The sequence below is a fragment of the Annulohypoxylon maeteangense genome (genome assembly GCF_022496945.1).
Source record: "Annulohypoxylon maeteangense strain CBS 123835 unplaced genomic scaffold GGS22scaffold_34, whole genome shotgun sequence".
NCBI lineage: Eukaryota > Fungi > Ascomycota > Sordariomycetes > Xylariales > Hypoxylaceae > Annulohypoxylon > Annulohypoxylon maeteangense.
Window position 1 is genome coordinate 12,161 of NW_025953281.1, and position 16,674 is coordinate 28,834.

General features: G+C 47.3%; 5 protein-coding genes and 1 non-coding gene across 6 annotated transcripts; 4 read left to right on the forward strand and 2 right to left on the reverse strand.

Moving 5' to 3' along the window:
- Positions 1-4,559: 4,559 nt before the first annotated feature.
- Positions 4,560-5,667, forward strand: GGS22DRAFT_101828 (uncharacterized protein). The gene has a single exon (XM_047957699.1). The coding sequence runs from the start codon at positions 5,043-5,045 to the stop codon at positions 5,469-5,471; it is 429 nt and encodes a 142-aa protein (XP_047813786.1). The 5' UTR covers positions 4,560-5,042; the 3' UTR covers positions 5,472-5,667.
- A 451-nt stretch (positions 5,668-6,118) lies between these two features.
- On the forward strand, positions 6,119-6,190 carry GGS22DRAFT_t140. Its single transcript has one exon. It is a non-coding gene; the product is annotated as a tRNA-Arg (tRNA).
- Positions 6,191-6,775: 585 nt separating this feature from the next.
- Positions 6,776-8,781, reverse strand: GGS22DRAFT_101847 (uncharacterized protein). Its single transcript, XM_047957700.1, has 7 exons — positions 8,487-8,781; positions 8,395-8,414; positions 8,304-8,340; positions 8,166-8,233; positions 7,725-8,101; positions 7,570-7,665; positions 6,776-7,513 (listed from the first exon to the last, which is right to left on the reverse strand). Exons 1-7 carry the CDS (start codon positions 8,677-8,679, stop codon positions 7,195-7,197), a joined length of 1,110 nt encoding a protein of 369 aa, XP_047813787.1. The 5' UTR covers positions 8,680-8,781; the 3' UTR covers positions 6,776-7,194.
- A 783-nt stretch (positions 8,782-9,564) lies between these two features.
- GGS22DRAFT_176291 (cytochrome P450) lies at positions 9,565-11,968 on the reverse strand. The gene is made up of 9 exons (XM_047963388.1): positions 11,580-11,968; positions 11,390-11,521; positions 11,033-11,312; positions 10,916-10,981; positions 10,783-10,858; positions 10,383-10,723; positions 10,240-10,324; positions 10,019-10,179; positions 9,565-9,946 (listed from the first exon to the last, which is right to left on the reverse strand). Exons 1-9 carry the CDS (start codon positions 11,806-11,808, stop codon positions 9,781-9,783), a joined length of 1,536 nt encoding a protein of 511 aa, XP_047813788.1. The 5' UTR covers positions 11,809-11,968; the 3' UTR covers positions 9,565-9,780.
- A 511-nt stretch (positions 11,969-12,479) lies between these two features.
- On the forward strand, positions 12,480-13,791 carry GGS22DRAFT_176293 (fusicoccadiene synthase). The gene is made up of 3 exons (XM_047963389.1): positions 12,480-12,818; positions 12,873-13,158; positions 13,214-13,791. Exons 1-3 carry the CDS (start codon positions 12,542-12,544, stop codon positions 13,617-13,619), a joined length of 969 nt encoding a protein of 322 aa, XP_047813789.1. The 5' UTR covers positions 12,480-12,541; the 3' UTR covers positions 13,620-13,791.
- A 1,144-nt stretch (positions 13,792-14,935) lies between these two features.
- On the forward strand, positions 14,936-16,436 carry GGS22DRAFT_176296 (uncharacterized protein). The gene is made up of 3 exons (XM_047963390.1): positions 14,936-15,319; positions 15,371-15,754; positions 15,812-16,436. Exons 1-3 carry the CDS (start codon positions 15,157-15,159, stop codon positions 16,084-16,086), a joined length of 822 nt encoding a protein of 273 aa, XP_047813790.1. The 5' UTR covers positions 14,936-15,156; the 3' UTR covers positions 16,087-16,436.
- Positions 16,437-16,674: the final 238 nt, after the last annotated feature.

Sequence of the window (16,674 nt, forward strand, 5' to 3'; positions counted from 1 at the left end):
TTGTTGTGGCCCCGGACCCCAATTCAATTCCTAAGGGGGCCAACCAACCAATGCACGCACGGGCTCGTCACACAAATCAGCAGCAACGTAAGTACGAAGTACCTACATTTTATGTTTAGGAAAATTAAAAAAGATCTCCGCCGCCCAAACCTGGGAGCTGGATCTGCCCGACCAATTACGACGGCGGACGCGCGGGCGCGGACCCCATGGACGTGTCCAATTAGAGCCCTTACTCTCGATGATCGTCGTTGCGTCGTTGCTTGGGCGGCTAAGGGGCGTGCGGATTGTTTTTTCTGGACTAATGCTGATGGTAGGTGAGACGCGGGCTGGCGGGTTCGGCTGGGTGATGTCGTTGGTTGGATTCTGGGTTGACTAATGGGATGGATGGAGAGATGGATGGATTGATTGGGGATGATGATGGGATGATTGATTGATCGAGGGGTGATCCAATAGTAGAGATCAATTATGATATAGCGATGTTATAGTATCATAGCACATCCCGCTGAACCGATGGGGAACCGGTGTGGGTTAGGTTAAGTTGGAGTTTATCTGGGAGGAATATTGGCGATTCTACTCATTCATGGCTGTTACTAAGAGGTCTAAGTGTACATTACGGTACGTGCTATGGTACGTGCCGTGCCACACCCCCTGCCCTGTCTTCGATACGATACCTTGGACTTAACGGGAAATCATATTTGCTTTTTTAATGCTTTTTTTGGTTTCCTATTAGGGGTTAATGTGTGACTTGCATCCCGAGTCTGCATGACCTCACTCTTTTACGGGAACTATTGACGGAATAGAATTCTCAACACTTCAAGGCTGGACATTTGACCAACGTGCATTTATTGAGATGACTCGATCTTGCCCTATCATACGCTGCAGACTTAGTTAATCTATTAGGAGCGAAGTATTCATATCTATCTGGGTACCTACATGTGTACCTAGTAGGTAGCGTGTAAGGGGTAGCTGAAGCTGACATGTACCGAGCTAGTAATGACGATAATAATGACGATGGGATTGACGGCGACGTAACACAGCATAAGACATCCAAAGTACCTGCAGAAGTAGATATACATTAATATTTATGTCTAAGGGTATATTGATACGTCCAGTCTATTTTATTACGCCCATACCGTGCCGCCCGATGTCGTCGCGTCGACTCCTATCCTCACGACACCGGAGGCACCTCTAATCTCGCCAAATTCATATTTCAAATTCATCTCCTTGACATGCCAGTCCCTATCGCGGCGTTTCATCGCGCTCAGGCCCTCGAAGCGGGCGAGCATCCACGAGTCGCACACGTAATACATGGCCCCCGCGATAGTGCTCGGGTCTACGGGCATGTGCGGCCACGCGACGAAGAACGAGCCAACGACCACGAGCACCATGATGCAGAGGATGCCAACAGCGGACCACGTGCAGATGTTGTGGATTAGGAAGGTCTGGGTGACGCGGAAGGGCACGTTACTGAGGAAGATAGTCAGGAATTCCGAGAGGATCGATGTCACCGCCACAACGGCGAGGAAACTATGTCGTCGACGAATCGCCGACCAAAGACCCGAGAATGCGTTGGTTGGTGGCGCGAGCAGAATCGAGCGTCCCGCCTGCTGAGGTGAGCTGGCGAGGAGTTGGTAAGGGCTTAGGACCGCGATGCCTTGTGGATTGTTAGTTGGAAGATTCTATACCCAAATAGGTGTTGTCCCTGATAAGACAGAAAGGGAAAAGGGGTCCAATAAAGGGAAAGAAGACTTACTGCTAAAGAACGAAGCCCAGAAGAAACTGATAATCACACCAACACCGGTGAACAAGAACCGCACCCCGAAAGATTCACTATCCATGAATCTCTCAAACGGTGTATCGCCACCAGTGTTATTGTAATACAATATTAGAGCCAACAACCCACACAGCACGAACAAAAACATCAACCGACCTGCATACCCCAACATCAAAAAGGGCAAATGATGCTTCGCAGCTGTAGGGGCCGCGTGATGATCCATCGGCTCCTTGACGTCGCCCCCAACCAGCATAGGCACATTGCCACTGTCGCCACGCAACATAATCCCGTACTCAACCGTTCCATTCACGCCACGGAAATAATCCAACTTAAACCAGCGATCCTCCAGCACGCTCTCCAAAAGCCCCTTCGGCATCTTCCCCGCATCGCTACCCGCAGGCAAACTTGTAAATAAGCGTCTAACGTCCGGGTTCAAGGCCAGCGATGCCGTTCCGCATATACTCCAGGGATTCGTGCTGACGCCCGATTTCCAGCGCACGAGTTGCGCGAGGATAGCTAGGGTAGCGATCCCCATGATTCCGAGAAGCGCTATGGTGGCTTTGGCCGCCTGGTCGAATACCGCGAGCACGTACGCGCAGTTTTTTGCAGACCCGCTGCCCTCAACGCACCCGTGGCCCTTTAAATCAAATGCCACAGCTTCGGCTGACAGCGGGATTAGCAGCGCCGATACGAGAACCAGGATCGAGGTTAGGAAGACGAGAGCCTGCCCCCCGGCTAGCGAACGCAGGCTGGAGAGGATGGATTGCCAGCCCGAGGTGTCGAGAATGAGGGACTCACGGCCAGGGGCACCGCCGCGGGAGTGGGTGAGTTCGTGCCATGGCTGGAGGATCTTGGCGTTTACGTCGAGGATGCGAATTGGGATCGCGAGGAGGATGGCTAGAAGGGTGGGGAGGAACATGCCGATGAAGTAAGAGCCGTAGCTGATGGTGTAGACTTTGATGTTCTGGTTGTTGTTGTCGGAGTTTTTGCTCGAGGGGAGGGAGGGGTAGTACGTTGCCGTGGCAGTGGGCACGCCCTGCGAGTCAGTCTGGATGCTGATGGAGGGGGTGACGAGGACATGGGTTTCTTGCGTGGCTGTGGGTTGCCCTTGGGAGTCTGTTAGGGTGACTGTTTGAGGTGTTGAAACAGGTGCTGGAATGCTTGTCGAAGTTATCATTATGCCTGCTGAATCTGTCGTGGTGGCCACAACAGGTGTTACGAAGGTGGGTATTTGGGGTTCCGTCGTTGAGACTGTAATGGTTCCCACGATTCCATGATCTGAGGAGGGCACGGTTGCTGTGATTTCATTCGAGACCGTCTTTGATCCAACATTGCCGAAGTCTTCGCTTGCCTTCGAAGACGCTATTGTCGGTTTTGGTCTCGTGCTTTCTGAGACGGTTACGGTCCCTCCAGCGTTGCCGAAGTCGCTCTTTGGCCTAGACCACGCCGGCAAGGTAGTAGACATAGATGTACCTCCATTGGTCGTACGCGCCGCTGATGTGGTTAGGGGAGCTGGTTCTGTAACGGTTTGGGCACCCACATGCCCAAAGTCACCCGCGGCTGGTGACAAGGTTTCCGATGGCTGAGACCAAGATTGAGAGGTAGTCCGGGAGGCGGGCTGGGAGGCAGGTTGCGAGGCAGGTTGCGAGGCAGGCTGAGAGGTAGGCTGAGAGATTGACTGAGAGATTGACTGGGATATTGACTGGGAGATTGACTGAGAAGCAATCTCGGTGGTCACGGCGCGACCAACCACAGAGTCGTCGTTAAAATGGGGAACAAAGGCAGCCGAGTCCAAGATCGGACCTTGGATATCTCTTGCACTGAGAGCACTGATAATGTCAAGCTCACTATTAACAACAGGTAAAACGTGTAGAGCCCACGCAACCAACCCCACCAAAGCTAGTATAACGAATAGTAAAGTCGTCAAGAATGGCCATCGTAATGCTGATGGCTTGTAATTTGGACGTTCTCGATCCATGAGTAACGGGGCATCCATGGAAATTTCGCTGTAGATGACCATGTCGGGTTTATAGGCCGTTGACATTGATGCTTCGCTGTAGTCCATCCTTGAGTTGGATCGTGACCGGTTACTATGGTACTCAGGAGGGCCCTCGTCCTCAATTGTAGATCCGATAGGGGCCTCATAGTGCGCTTCGGCATATCGGCGGTCAGATCCTCGAGCCCTATGGTCGCCATATTCATCTAGCCCGTCAAAAACCCCTGGGCTCCCATTTCGATTATGCGACTGAGGAATAGCATCAAATGCTCCCCTCCCACGCGGTGCTGTGCTCATATGCGACATCGTGTCGTCTTTGCTCAATAGTTCCTCTATCCCTCTCAAACCATTTTCAAATCAACGTAGTGGTATGCCCCTAGGGGGCTTCCAAGGTCTAGGCGAGAGAATATAGACCTAACTCCATCATAAATCGTAAGATGGGGCATGCGTGGTTGATATTCCTTTTGTAAACCCGCGGCGAAGTGATGCCGTCAATGCGCTGTTACATTAGAGTACCAGGGCAGGCATGAGTTCATAGGCTATCCTCTTCCCTCTCATCTATTTCAGTGGTTGAGAAGTCTTGGCATATTTCAGCTCTCCATACAGGCGGCCTTGACTTCACCAAATAACTGGGGAAGATCGCCTGGCGTCTTGCTGATCAGCGCATCTAGCTGATTCTCTAACGCAAAGCCTTATATTAGTGTACGTGTGCCGACGATCAGATTCACCGCTTAGTCAGAAACCACATTTCGAGGTTCGAGACGCTGCACGCAAAGACTTTTAATAGTGTTGTTTAGTGGGAAACGGTCGTTGTGGTTTATTGGGTAGGTACCTACCTTTCGAAGAGCCCGCATCAGAGTTTAGTTCTGAGGCGTCGACGCTACTGCAGGCTCTTCTCGCAAGACAGCCCTAGAGGTGCTCACTATTTAACCCTTGACCATAACATTCTTTCGAAGCGATGAAGGCGCATTCAACATGACAACGAAACAGATTCATCGAATCTTGAATTAGAAAACAGGACTAGTTGTGCGGCTGATGGCAAATGAACTAAGATCGTGGAAATGTCTTGGCGTAAGATATCGTGGTATGGTCAAGGGTTAAATAGTAGCCCTACAGGGCACCGCCGAACAACCGTTTGAGTCTTAGTCAGACAGGATTCAAAATCGTGATTTGCTAGGACTACAAGTCGTAGTCTACGGCTCGTATGATAGGTCCTATTCCTCATTCCTAACAGCAATCGTTCTTGTTTACGCACACTTAAATTATAGCAAAATGTCGACGAAATCAACATCGCCATTAAGGTTTTTGTTCTTAACCGAGGGCGTCATGAAACTCATGGGGGGGTTGGTATTCGTGGTCTCTCCCCAAACTCCCTTATCCGTGGCGGTGGCTGCTCCCATTCCGCCGTCAGCTCGTCTCCTAGCGCGACTTTTGGGTACGCAAACCTTTACATTGGGTATTTCCATGCTTCTCGCATCTACCAAAACGCCGAAAGCAGTATCAAGTAGACGGATCGTTTATTGGACGGTATTCGCGAGGGATGCGACACTGGTAACGGTGCTCACGTTACAACTGTTATTCGGCGAAAATAGCGACGCTTTGGGGTTCTCGGCAAAGGGACTACGTGCGTGGCTTGCGGAGTTGATGCCCTTTTGCTTGGGTCACTTGTGGATTCTTACCACGAAACCACATTGGTTCTGATGGCGATGACTTCTCCACAAGGCTTGATGCATTGGGTACTGGATTTCTCGCATCAACCAGCATTCGAGTGTGGTCTCGTTGAACATTCGAGGAGTCCGAGACTCCATAAATAGCACCCAACAAGATCGGGGAGAGAAGCGTAAATGTAATAGAAACCCACTCCTATTCCGTATAGGATCTCCATCTTTCTTTCGTGAAAATCAATGGGGAGTTTGATTGTTTATGTAGTCGAAGTAGGAGATCGAAAGGTGTTAAGGAAGGAAGTGGTTCTTACTGATTCCATGCTGGCGTTCGAATAACCTTTTAGCGTTCAGGCAAAGATGGAAAGTACCCTGTGAGGTAGGTACAGCCTACACTACGTGGGGTATTTTTCATGAATCTGGCAACAGGTCTCTAGGTAAACTTGCAGACTGCACTTACCCGCCTGCCCGCACACATTACAACGATATCAACTTCTGCTTGAGTATCTCTTTTAGAACCATGACTCTTCCTTTGTAACCGATTCTTTTGTCGTCATCTCATCTATGCGCATCCTGTGTGCCCCGCACACATACAGTTTCTAGCCAATCTGCGCACAGACCCTGGAATAGGAAATATAGGGTGCTTTATCCGGCCTAAAATCAACCCGAAAGATGAGATGGGTCTTGGTCCTCCTGGCGCAATGGTAGCGCGTTAGACTTCTAATCTAAAGGTTGCCGGTTCGAGCCCGGCGGGGGATGCATTTATTTTTCGACGTCCGTCTATTTCATACCCCCTCTTATAAGAGGCGGCTTTCTTTTTTTAATTTCAATTCAAAAACGTATCAGTCCAAATACCACAGCAGGCGGTTCAATTAATAAAAGGTGCATGCAGTCCTTAACAATTATTCCGCGACCCATACCTTAGACGAGTATTAATTCGCGACTTCTTGATACGTGCGTCTGTTTGGGGGGTGGGTTCTTCTGCGAGATATTTTACAGGTCCGATACGTCATTTTTCTTAATCAACTATTAACAGATCAACGTTCCCCTAATACGGCGACAAATAATCTATCATTAGATATCGTTGTTAAAGGACATAGGTTAATAGCTTGATATAAGGGAACCTCATCAATGCAATAATTTGAGGGCAATGCTTCGCGTGCACATGTGGTTTATCATATGACGTGTCTCCGCCGGCGCTAAGTGAAAGGGAGAGTTGCATCGAAGCTGACATGAGTACTAGGTGTATGTGGTGGTGGGCTTATCATCAACGCAGGCCAGAATATAGAAGCCAAGGTAGATAGGCTAAGGGCAATGTAGGTATGTAAAATGCGGATAACTTATATACTCGTTGTATTAAGATGCTATAATACAATCGTAATTGGGACCCAAGACGCGATCATAGAATGTCCATCCATTCATGTCAGCCCAAGCCCCCGTTGTAAATGAATTTTATTCATATTTCCCATAGATCTTCGTAAATTTGCCGGAATAAACATCCGGTGGTAAGATATTGAATGTAAGCCAGCGTTATAATTGGTGGCGAATGAGTTGTTTTCGGCTAGTGGGAGGTGGTTGATGTACTCTGTGCTGACGGAGTGTAAGACGGTAGCTATACTCCGCTCGGCTTAGGTCATCATATCCGGAGACGGGAGAGGATTTTCAGATTGCATATCGGATAGCACAGTGATGACTTAGTGCTGCTCATAAGGGGGCAAACCTCTAGATAGATCGACGGGTCCAGCGTTTGTTGTGGAATTGCCCTAGAATCGAGTTATGTTAGGGTTACCGCGTTCTAGATCCGGCGGTGCGCGGACGGTTTCCATCGTGAAGGTATTTGTCCTTAATATCTTGTTTTCCTCCCCAAACGTAACTAGATTCTGAGAATCCGAGCTCACTTTATGTTGGTAAACACCTCCCCACTTCTGTGATGGACCAGTAGAAGCTTTCGCGGATCCAGATCCCTTCGAGAATGTAATAGATCGGAAATATGACTTGGCTGATTCCGGTAGGTGGTGTCTGAGGAAGGCTGGTAGGAGCATGAGACAAGAGCAGATAAGCCCGACGTTTATTTCCAAAGTGCTAGATGATTGTTAGACCTTCCATTTGACCTCAATATTTCCTCAGGGGGGACTTACGCCCAGACCGAAACTTTGGCGATATTGTAAGTGGAATCCAGATCGCTCTGTAGGAGAGGTGTCATCCCCAGACGCACAAGACTGGCTGCGCAACCACTAGAAATAGGGGCATTAGTGGAGGTAACAACTTGGAATGGTTACCGGACATGACTTACAAGATACCGATTCCAAAAACGGCACCAAGTCTTATCTTTCGCTTTGGCCCCATGTTCAGCCCCCAGAGGAGAGGGATAGGAAGGATAAGGACATAGATATCCACGAAGGCATTCCATGCGCCAGAAAGGTAGGATACCGGAGCTGGAGAGGAACAATGTCCCGGGATGGAGTTGTTCCATGCCTTCTCAACCGGGAAGCAAAAGAAGATGATGGCAAGTAAGATAGATACGCCCATAAGCGTAACGAGGACAATCCCGCCATTAACGAACCACTTCGCGGTTTTCTGCAGATTGAATATACGACGGTATAAGAAAAGGAGACTGAGTTTGATAACGGTGGTTGCCACGAAGTATATTTGTGCTGCAATGGTTTGAAACTATGGAGGACGCCGTTAGTATTGCTTGTCGTTTAAATATATCGCGAATATCCTGAGAGCTAACCTTCAACGCCGGAATGAGCCATATTGCCGGCTCGTCCCATATATGACGACCAATTCCCCAATGGAAACCTGTTAACGAAATTAGAAAAACAGTTCAAATGGAGACGAAAAGACAATCATAACAGATATACCAACGTACACGTAAGTAGTAGACCTGAATAGGTTGCTGTGGCGGCCTATTATGTTGGTTAGTTCCTAAACTCGGAGATAAACACTTGGAAGTGACTTGCGTATGCTAAAAGGCAAAGATCTATAGTTTCCAAGCATTAGTTATCGTGATGTTTAACGCAGCCGTTGCTGTCTACTCAAGAAATAAACTCACAATCGTCCACGCCAAGAGTAACTCGAGAGACATATAGTCGCGTGTATATCCTCATAATAACTGATAAGGTGCTTAGGGTGAGGAATATGGTGTGGATTACGATATTCCCAGCCATTTGATTCTCGGGATTGATGAAGTTGGGTTCGACGCCCGCCGGGGGCGGCACAACTCCTTGCGACCACTGCGACGACATAACGGCTCTGGGTCTTGAAGGTTTACGATGCGAACAAGACGACGAAAGATAGGATTCTTAGAGTTGACAGCGACAGACTAATGCGCGCCAAATATTACGAGAACGACCGGCAACTAATTAGTATTTCGGCAGCGAGCGACTCATATTGATCTGAATAGGAAGTATTACTGATTTGGGCAGATAGATCTCCACCCCACCATCACGACTATGGGGTTGTAACGCATGCTTACGACCCTCACGATCCCTACGACCCTCTGGACTAGAATGGCATGTGGTTACAATGCATGCTCCCTCTAACGTAAGCCGAGGCGAAGGATTGGCTCTAATACCACGAATACCACGAATACCACGGAAATATGCGCTCAAAAGGGGCGTAAAACCGTTTTGAAATAGAATTCTTCCATTTCTTCTAGGCACGCTATGCCATAACAAGCCACGTGTTGAAGTTTTACTGAGATGGTTGTATGCATGTACCCGATAACAAGGTCTTGGAAATACTTGGTGAAGAAGTTATAGTCGTATTTAAACTATAGAGCTAAAAAATAGGGCCAAACGAAAACCCTTCCCCCAGCCCGGCAACTTCCTCGACCTTAAAATATTCCCACGCCACTAAACAGAACCCGCTCGAATCTCACCACCCCACCATCCCACATAGAGACCTCCACAATAAACATTGCCCAGCTGAGAATAAACATTCCCTCGTTTATGCAATATAATGTAAAATCATGAGAAATCATGAGATTCGTTTAATTCGTTCAATTTATTCATCGGTCGTTCCAAGATCCTTCAATGTTCTTACCTATCGGTACCGAGCCGACAATCTCACAAGCAATGCCACCCTATCCCACGCGATAGAGGTAATATTCCTTTATATTGAATGCTACGATCTGCCAAACTTTGGGAAAATGATGTTGCAATTTAATATGCACAATCCTACGAACGTCTGATATCGAATGCTTCCATGCCGCATCCGACGAGAATTATTCTGAATACAGTAGAATAATTACCTATATTCTTTCCCACCTGGACGCCCCTGTTTTGGCCCCCTTTTCTTGGCGCTCTTATCTCGATGCACTCAATCTTGCTTTTGCTTTTGCTTTTTTAGCGAACAAACGCCCGTATACCTTTCGTATCTAGTTTCGCCGTTGCGACCATGAAGTCGTGGACTTGTCGCACATCGCTCTCGTCTGTCTCGAAGAGCTCTAACTTAGGGCCGTTTGGGCGAAAAAGTACCGCCAAGGCATATGTAACTTCGGCCATTGCTAGACTACAATAGGAAAACCAAAAGTGTCAACATGCCGGAAGCAGTATAGATGAGAAAAGTTTAAAGGAACCTTACTGTAGTCCGAGACAGTTCCTAGAGCCACGAGCGAACGGCACGTAGTTTCTGTTCATTGCCGGGCTAACCTCCCCAAGCCACCGTTCAGGGATAAATTCGAACGGCGACTCGTACACGGCAGGATCCGTATGCATGAGATATGACGACATCCCTACCGGCACCTAGAAAACGGTTAAGTGTGGGTGACTTCCGAAACGATATTCAGGGGTACTAGTACTTACCCCTGCCGGGATAGTATAGTCTTTATACTGAATAGGGACATCGGGCGAGATCCGGGGTAGTCGATGCATGACTCCATAACTGATACTGATTTTCCAGATCTCAGCATCACTTATCAGCCGGGTGGGGATGATCGAAATCTTACCGAAGCGATTCCTTTATGATAGCCTGCAGCAAAACAAGCTTTTCGAGCTCTGCCCACGTCGGCACGTATTGGGGCCATCTGTCCATGAGATCTCGGAGTTCTGCTTCGACGCCATGTCTCAAATGCGGCCGAGATAAGATGTGGAAAGACGCGACTCCGATAGTACGCCCACTAGTCCAGGTACCCCCGGCAAGGATCAACTGGGCTTCCATCACGAGACGTCCCTCTGTTTTCTCTGATTCTGGCATATCGCTGTTGACTACATGGTGGAATAACGACGAAACATTCTCGTCTTTTATCGAGTCGGTTGTGAGAACTTTACGGATATTCTCTCTTGCTTTCTATCCCATGAATTAGTCTTAGAAATTATTAGTTTAGCTGAATATTGTTAGAGTTTTACTTGTCTCAGTTTGCGAAGTCCCTGACCGCGGGGATATAGCCACACGAATACATCTTCTGGTAGATAACTCATCATCCTGGGCGGTGTTTAGTTTCTAAGTAGGTACGTTTAAACATTATAGACGCCAACCTACCAGACTAATAATGGGAATGCAGTAGCTACTGGTATAGAGCGTATGATCATCAGCATGGCATTAAACCTGGACTCTCATTTAGCAATTGTTTCGCAGTATTATGTAATATCTCCGTACCAATCTGGTGAGAAATTCGCCTCATTTAGGAAGCGGTCGCGGCGGTCTTTAGTATCGAGACACATTCGTCCGACGACATCGCCGGCATAGGCGGAGAAAGCATGGTCCAGTCGAATGACTTTGTTGGTACCAGAAAATTCCCTAAGTCGGGATTCCAAGTGCAGAGCTACCTCTGCGATAACTGGCAGTAAGCGATGGACTCCCAACTTGGAGAAAAATGGCTCTAGGGCCTTTCGCCTTATACGATGAAGGTCATGTTCCTTGGTAAATAGATGGGAATCTGAATCAAGTTGTTAGTACATATATGACGTGTATTATATCAAGTTACAAGGGATGTTGTGATAATGAGATGCAAACCTTCAAAGCCGATTCCCTTGCCAAAGGCATCATAATGATCAGTTCGTCGTCTATTTTCGGTGACGTACAGCTCGTTGTAAAAATCCGGGTCATTGATAGAAAGCTCATCCGGATTGACGCGAACTATGGGACCTAGAAGCGGATATCAGCGGCCTACTTTATGATTTGTTAATGGAAGGGATAAATTCACCATATTTCTTGTGCATCTTTTCGATTTCAAATATATATTTGCCATTGCACCAGACTTGGTAGTAAAATTCGTACCAGCCAGTAGCAGCGGCGATTTTGGGTCCGGGGAAGCGGGAAAGGGGTGAGAAACATAGGCGATATACAACGAGGGAAGCAAACCAAACAATTTGAGCCAACAATAACGTTGCTACCACCCTGATTGGGAAGCTGTCATAATCTTGCAGCGCCATCCAGTCTCTCGGTAACGAGGTATTATTCGTTTCGAATTAAGATGGGTGGGTGTACTGCATTAATGGTATGCCGTTAGAGGACCTTTCTAATTGTCCCTGGGATGTTGGTGAACAAAACGGGGAAGTAGGGATGTTGTAATTTTGGTTGATTCTTATTCGGGGATATCGTACGTAGGAGGCGCACTGCTTTACTTACCTAATTGACTATTTCTTCATAAATACGTAAGATTATGTCTTCATTTACGACTTTGAATCACCCCAGTGTCCAACACCTGGATCTCGGCACTTTAATAGTAGCTAACCTAAAAATGTGACGAAAAGCGTCACACGTATTTCCAATATAGAGTGCCTGCGTGCGTACCTACATGTGAGAGCGGCCCGCTAAATGTCTGTAATATCATATTGAATCGCGGATAGAGATAATGCATCTTTTCGGCCCAAGATTCCTCTTTAAGGCTTGTAGCCCCTGCTATAACCACCAAGCTAGGACCGAAGGAGCATTTTTGCATTACCGAGTCTAGAGGTCCACACCGCTGATCATCCGAGAGGCATATTGCACTTTCCTGGTTGGTTGGACTAAGATGTGTTGGATACATGAAGTGCTGTCGTTAATATGGAGAGCCATAACAAGGTTGTTTGGATCCCCCTCATATATTTTACCTAGAGCGACCGACTCTGTCTGGACGGGTAGCAATGCTTTAGTCAGATGTCTGGGGAAATCTGACTTCAAAGCATGGAGTTCCGCTATTCCAGAGAAGTCGATCTGACTGTCTACGAGACGGATGGCCTTGACTACGGGATTCCACTGCGTGTGCATAATGACCCACTCGAGGAAGTCAATGGAACTCTTCGTGCTCAAAGAGACTGGACGAAATATATCCAACCTGTGATGGGTTACAATGGAAACCTCGGCGACCCTTATAGCTTCATGTCTGTTACAGTTCCGGAATGCTTGCCAGACAGACTCGAGATCATTTCATACGCCAACGAATATGCCTTTCTTTATGACGGTACTCATGTAGCACGTTGGAGCAACTTGAGATGGGTGGCTAACTCGAAAGCAGACTGGATGGAAAGTTTTGACTTGAAAAAGGACCTGGGTGAGAACGGCGTGTTTCTGGAAGCCTTTGGGGCTGGTGCTCTTGAGGGTAAAAATGACCCAAAAGCCCGCCCCGAGAAACGTCTTCAATCGCAAGTTCTCTCCGAGATGATGGCCAAAGACCCGGAGCGAGCCAGAACTACCATGAAGGCGTGGGCTGGTTTTGTCCAGTCGGCATCGAAGACGCGGTCGTCACCGTTCGAGACATTGGACCAGTACATGCCAGCACGAGCTATTGATGCGGGGGAAGGGTGAGTCTAAGCGACCCCCAAAGAACTCCTCTCCGATGAAAGCTCACACTTCTAGCATCTGGTTCGGTACCTTGACCTTTGGAATGGGACTGACCATTCCGGATGACGAATTTGACCTGTGTACGAAACTAGCTAGACCGGCCTACATAGCTTTGGGGCTGGTCAATGATCTATATTCGTGGGAAAAGGAACGAGCTGCATCCGTTCAAGCGGGACACGACTATGTTTTCAACGCTATTTGGGTTATCATGAAGGAGAGGTCTGTAGGAGAGGAGGAAGCGAAGAAGATATGCCATAAGGAGATTATCAAGGCCATTTCGACATACTGCCGGACGCTGGAAGAGACGAAGAATGACTTATCCTTGTCCCACGATCTTCGGATGTATCTCGAAGCTGTGTTACTGAGCTATATTGGGAATCTCGTCTGGAGCATCTACTGTCCTCGATACCGGGAGTTCTAGATTGGTTTAGGTAGATTAGAGGTTTGCTGGTAGCCGTTGGAAGTCGCGAATATCTTACCACTTAAGATTACCGGCATGTAGTTCCGAATTTACAGTTGTCATTTTCCTTTTCAGGGGTCATGTACGTACCTTCACTCCCAATAACTACCTAAAGACTGAAGGATCATAAAAGTTTCCGAGACCGCCACCCATAATCCTTTTCCATCGAGATGCCGGGGCTAGCGACGGTCAGTGATGGTTGCAAGCATGCAAAGATGTGGCAAGTAGTGAGACTAATACGACGTACTAGAGTGACTAATCCAGGAGGTGGAGGTGTTTAAGGTTATTGGTGGTCCCTTTTCGGCTCTTAGATAAGCGATGGTCTTTTTAAGTGAGAATTAATCTCCGACGATCTTTAGATTAGCGTTGTCCCCTTGTAAAAGCTAGGGTGGTTTTGAGGTTATTTCGCTATATTATAACTCCTAGGTAGGTAAGTTAGGTAAGATAACGTTATCACCTACCTAGGCAATGATAGTGGCTATGAAGGCTCCAGGGAGAGGAGGTTGATGATAAAGTCCAAATTACGTAGTCGAATTGTTAGGTCATATGGGTTGGTAACTGGGTAACAAAACCCTGACTTTGGCTTAACGTTGTTTGACGTTGTCGTAAGCCTGGAGTTACACAGAATAAATTGAATGCATCCGTGATATGTCCAGACCATTGGCCCCCATTCACCGTTCATGCACGTGAATAAGACCCTTGTGGGTAGGTACATGGCCTAGTTCATGGGTCGGTTAGCCTTATATAGAGGTATCATTCGATGATCTCCTTCTGGTAAACCCAAATTGCTAAGCCCCTTCGTGCGAGAGGGTACTGTAAGATTCATGATTTGAACAAAATGGGTTCTTGGAAATCATATGCTAGTGCATTAGAAGGTTACAGTTGCAACATATGAATGCTACCGTCTATCTTGCCTAGCATGGAAAAGTATCATTGGGACTGGAGAAAGGCGGTTTTAGAATTTTTAGGTATCCCAGGTAAGCGCTCGGTATGTGTAGAAGAAAGAAAAGTTCAATTCAGGGCTCACCTAAGCGAAATATGGATACTAAAGAAACGGATGTGATTCTTATTGGCTAGAATTTTTGACCTATCATACTAGTTTATTTAGACTCCGCACCACCCTTTCTGTCTTCTTACGAAAGAGGCGGGGCGGGACAGAGAACTCAAAAAGGGAACAGATTGGGGGCCATGCACGTATACATCTAGTACCTTGTAATTACAAATATAAGTTTTAGTCACTAATAGGATCAGAGGGATATCCTTCTAGATAATAATATCTAGAAAACAAATATAGCGATACCCCTTTCATTAGTTCGTATCATTGCGCCATACCTACACCTTGGTAGGTACCAGACATGCTTATATTGCAACGGTCGCATGTCCGGAGGAATCCTTCCAACATAATAATAACACCAACATCCTGATTTTCCCCTTGGCCGATTATCAACAAAACTTCCAGTCTTCTGTTTTAGTACCTTACACTTTGCCAACGATCATCATGGGAGGGGTCGCATCTATACCAACTGATCCTTCTAAGAAGGTTCAGGTTATATCAGCAGGCTACTCGCGAACTGGGACTGTATCAATGTCCATGGCCCTAGAAAAACTAGTGGATGGACCTATACTTCACGGAGGCACGCAGATTTTAGTTCGAGACGATGGTACGGCTAGCAAGAGTGACTATCCTATCTCATCTAGCTAACATCTTCAAGATTATTGCTCAACATGGATCAAGGCATACGAAGCAAGAGAAGCGGGCGACAAGGAACTGACTTTGAAACTTGTAAGAAAGGCAACTGCCGGTTTCGTGGGGACTGCAGATCTTCCACCGTCCGACTTTATGCCTGAGATGATGGAGATATATCCCGACGCAAAAGTTGTGTTGGTCCGAAGGGATCCGGAGAAGTGGTGGAACAGCATCGCGACCCTAACCAGCAGGACTACGCCGTGGTGGCTTGGTGCTGTTCTCGCCCCTATCCCAGGATGGAGGTACCTCGCCAAATTTGCAAGTGTATACAGTCGTTCGACTTTACGGCTAGCTGGCCTAGATAATAAGAACGCTAGTCCAACCGACCTCATCGAAAAGGGTGGTCCTCGTAAGTCGATACCATTATCCCGACCCCGTTTGGCCGCTAATAAGCCCGCACTGGTAGATATCCTCACAGCTCATAATGATAGGGTTAGAGCACTTGTTCCTAAAGGACAACTCCTGGAGATGGACTTGAGCCAGGGCTGGGAACCGCTGTGTAAATTCTTAGGAGTCCCCGTTCCAGATGAACCGTTCCCAAGAGCGAATGATGCTAAGGCAGCGGATGAGTACGCTACAAAAGTCCTCCTTGGTGTCTTAAAGGTCTGGGTCGGTATCTTCTCCACTGTCGGACTTACTGCATATTCTGCATCTTGGCTATGGAAGAATAAGTTGTCTTGAGATCTGTTAGGGGAAAGCCTCTTTACATAATTGTGAGAAAGATAAGGATGGTTCCAGGTTCTTTTAGATGCGAGTCTGGCTAAAAAGAGAGACCATTTGTAAATCCCACTTCCGATTATGTAGGTACCTACCGCCTTTTCTCATTAATTTCGGACGTCGTTGGACCCACCTTATGTCTGATCTAGCCGTTTTCGGCCAATGGAATCTGGGGTTGGTTAACAACATCAGTTTTGCGTCCCACTCTTTTTGCAGTGAAATTTTTTCTAACCAATAACCAATTGCTTACTAAATTATGACTAATTTTCTTATCATTTCAAAATTTCTTATCGAGCTGATTTTTATACTAGAACCAATAGAGCCTCACCTTGTGCTAACCGTAAAGCGTATAGCCTTTTTCTAATGTGGGTCCAACGACGTCCGGAATTAATGAGAAAAGGCGGTACTAGGTAGGTAGCTGTAGTTTTTAAGGCTAGTACTAACATCGACTAGCGCATGACTAATGGAGACTCATCTAGCACCACGCATGGTCCGTGCAAAAGGCTCGGGTCGTGTATCCCCGATCCGAACTTTACGTAATCATTTTCTTGA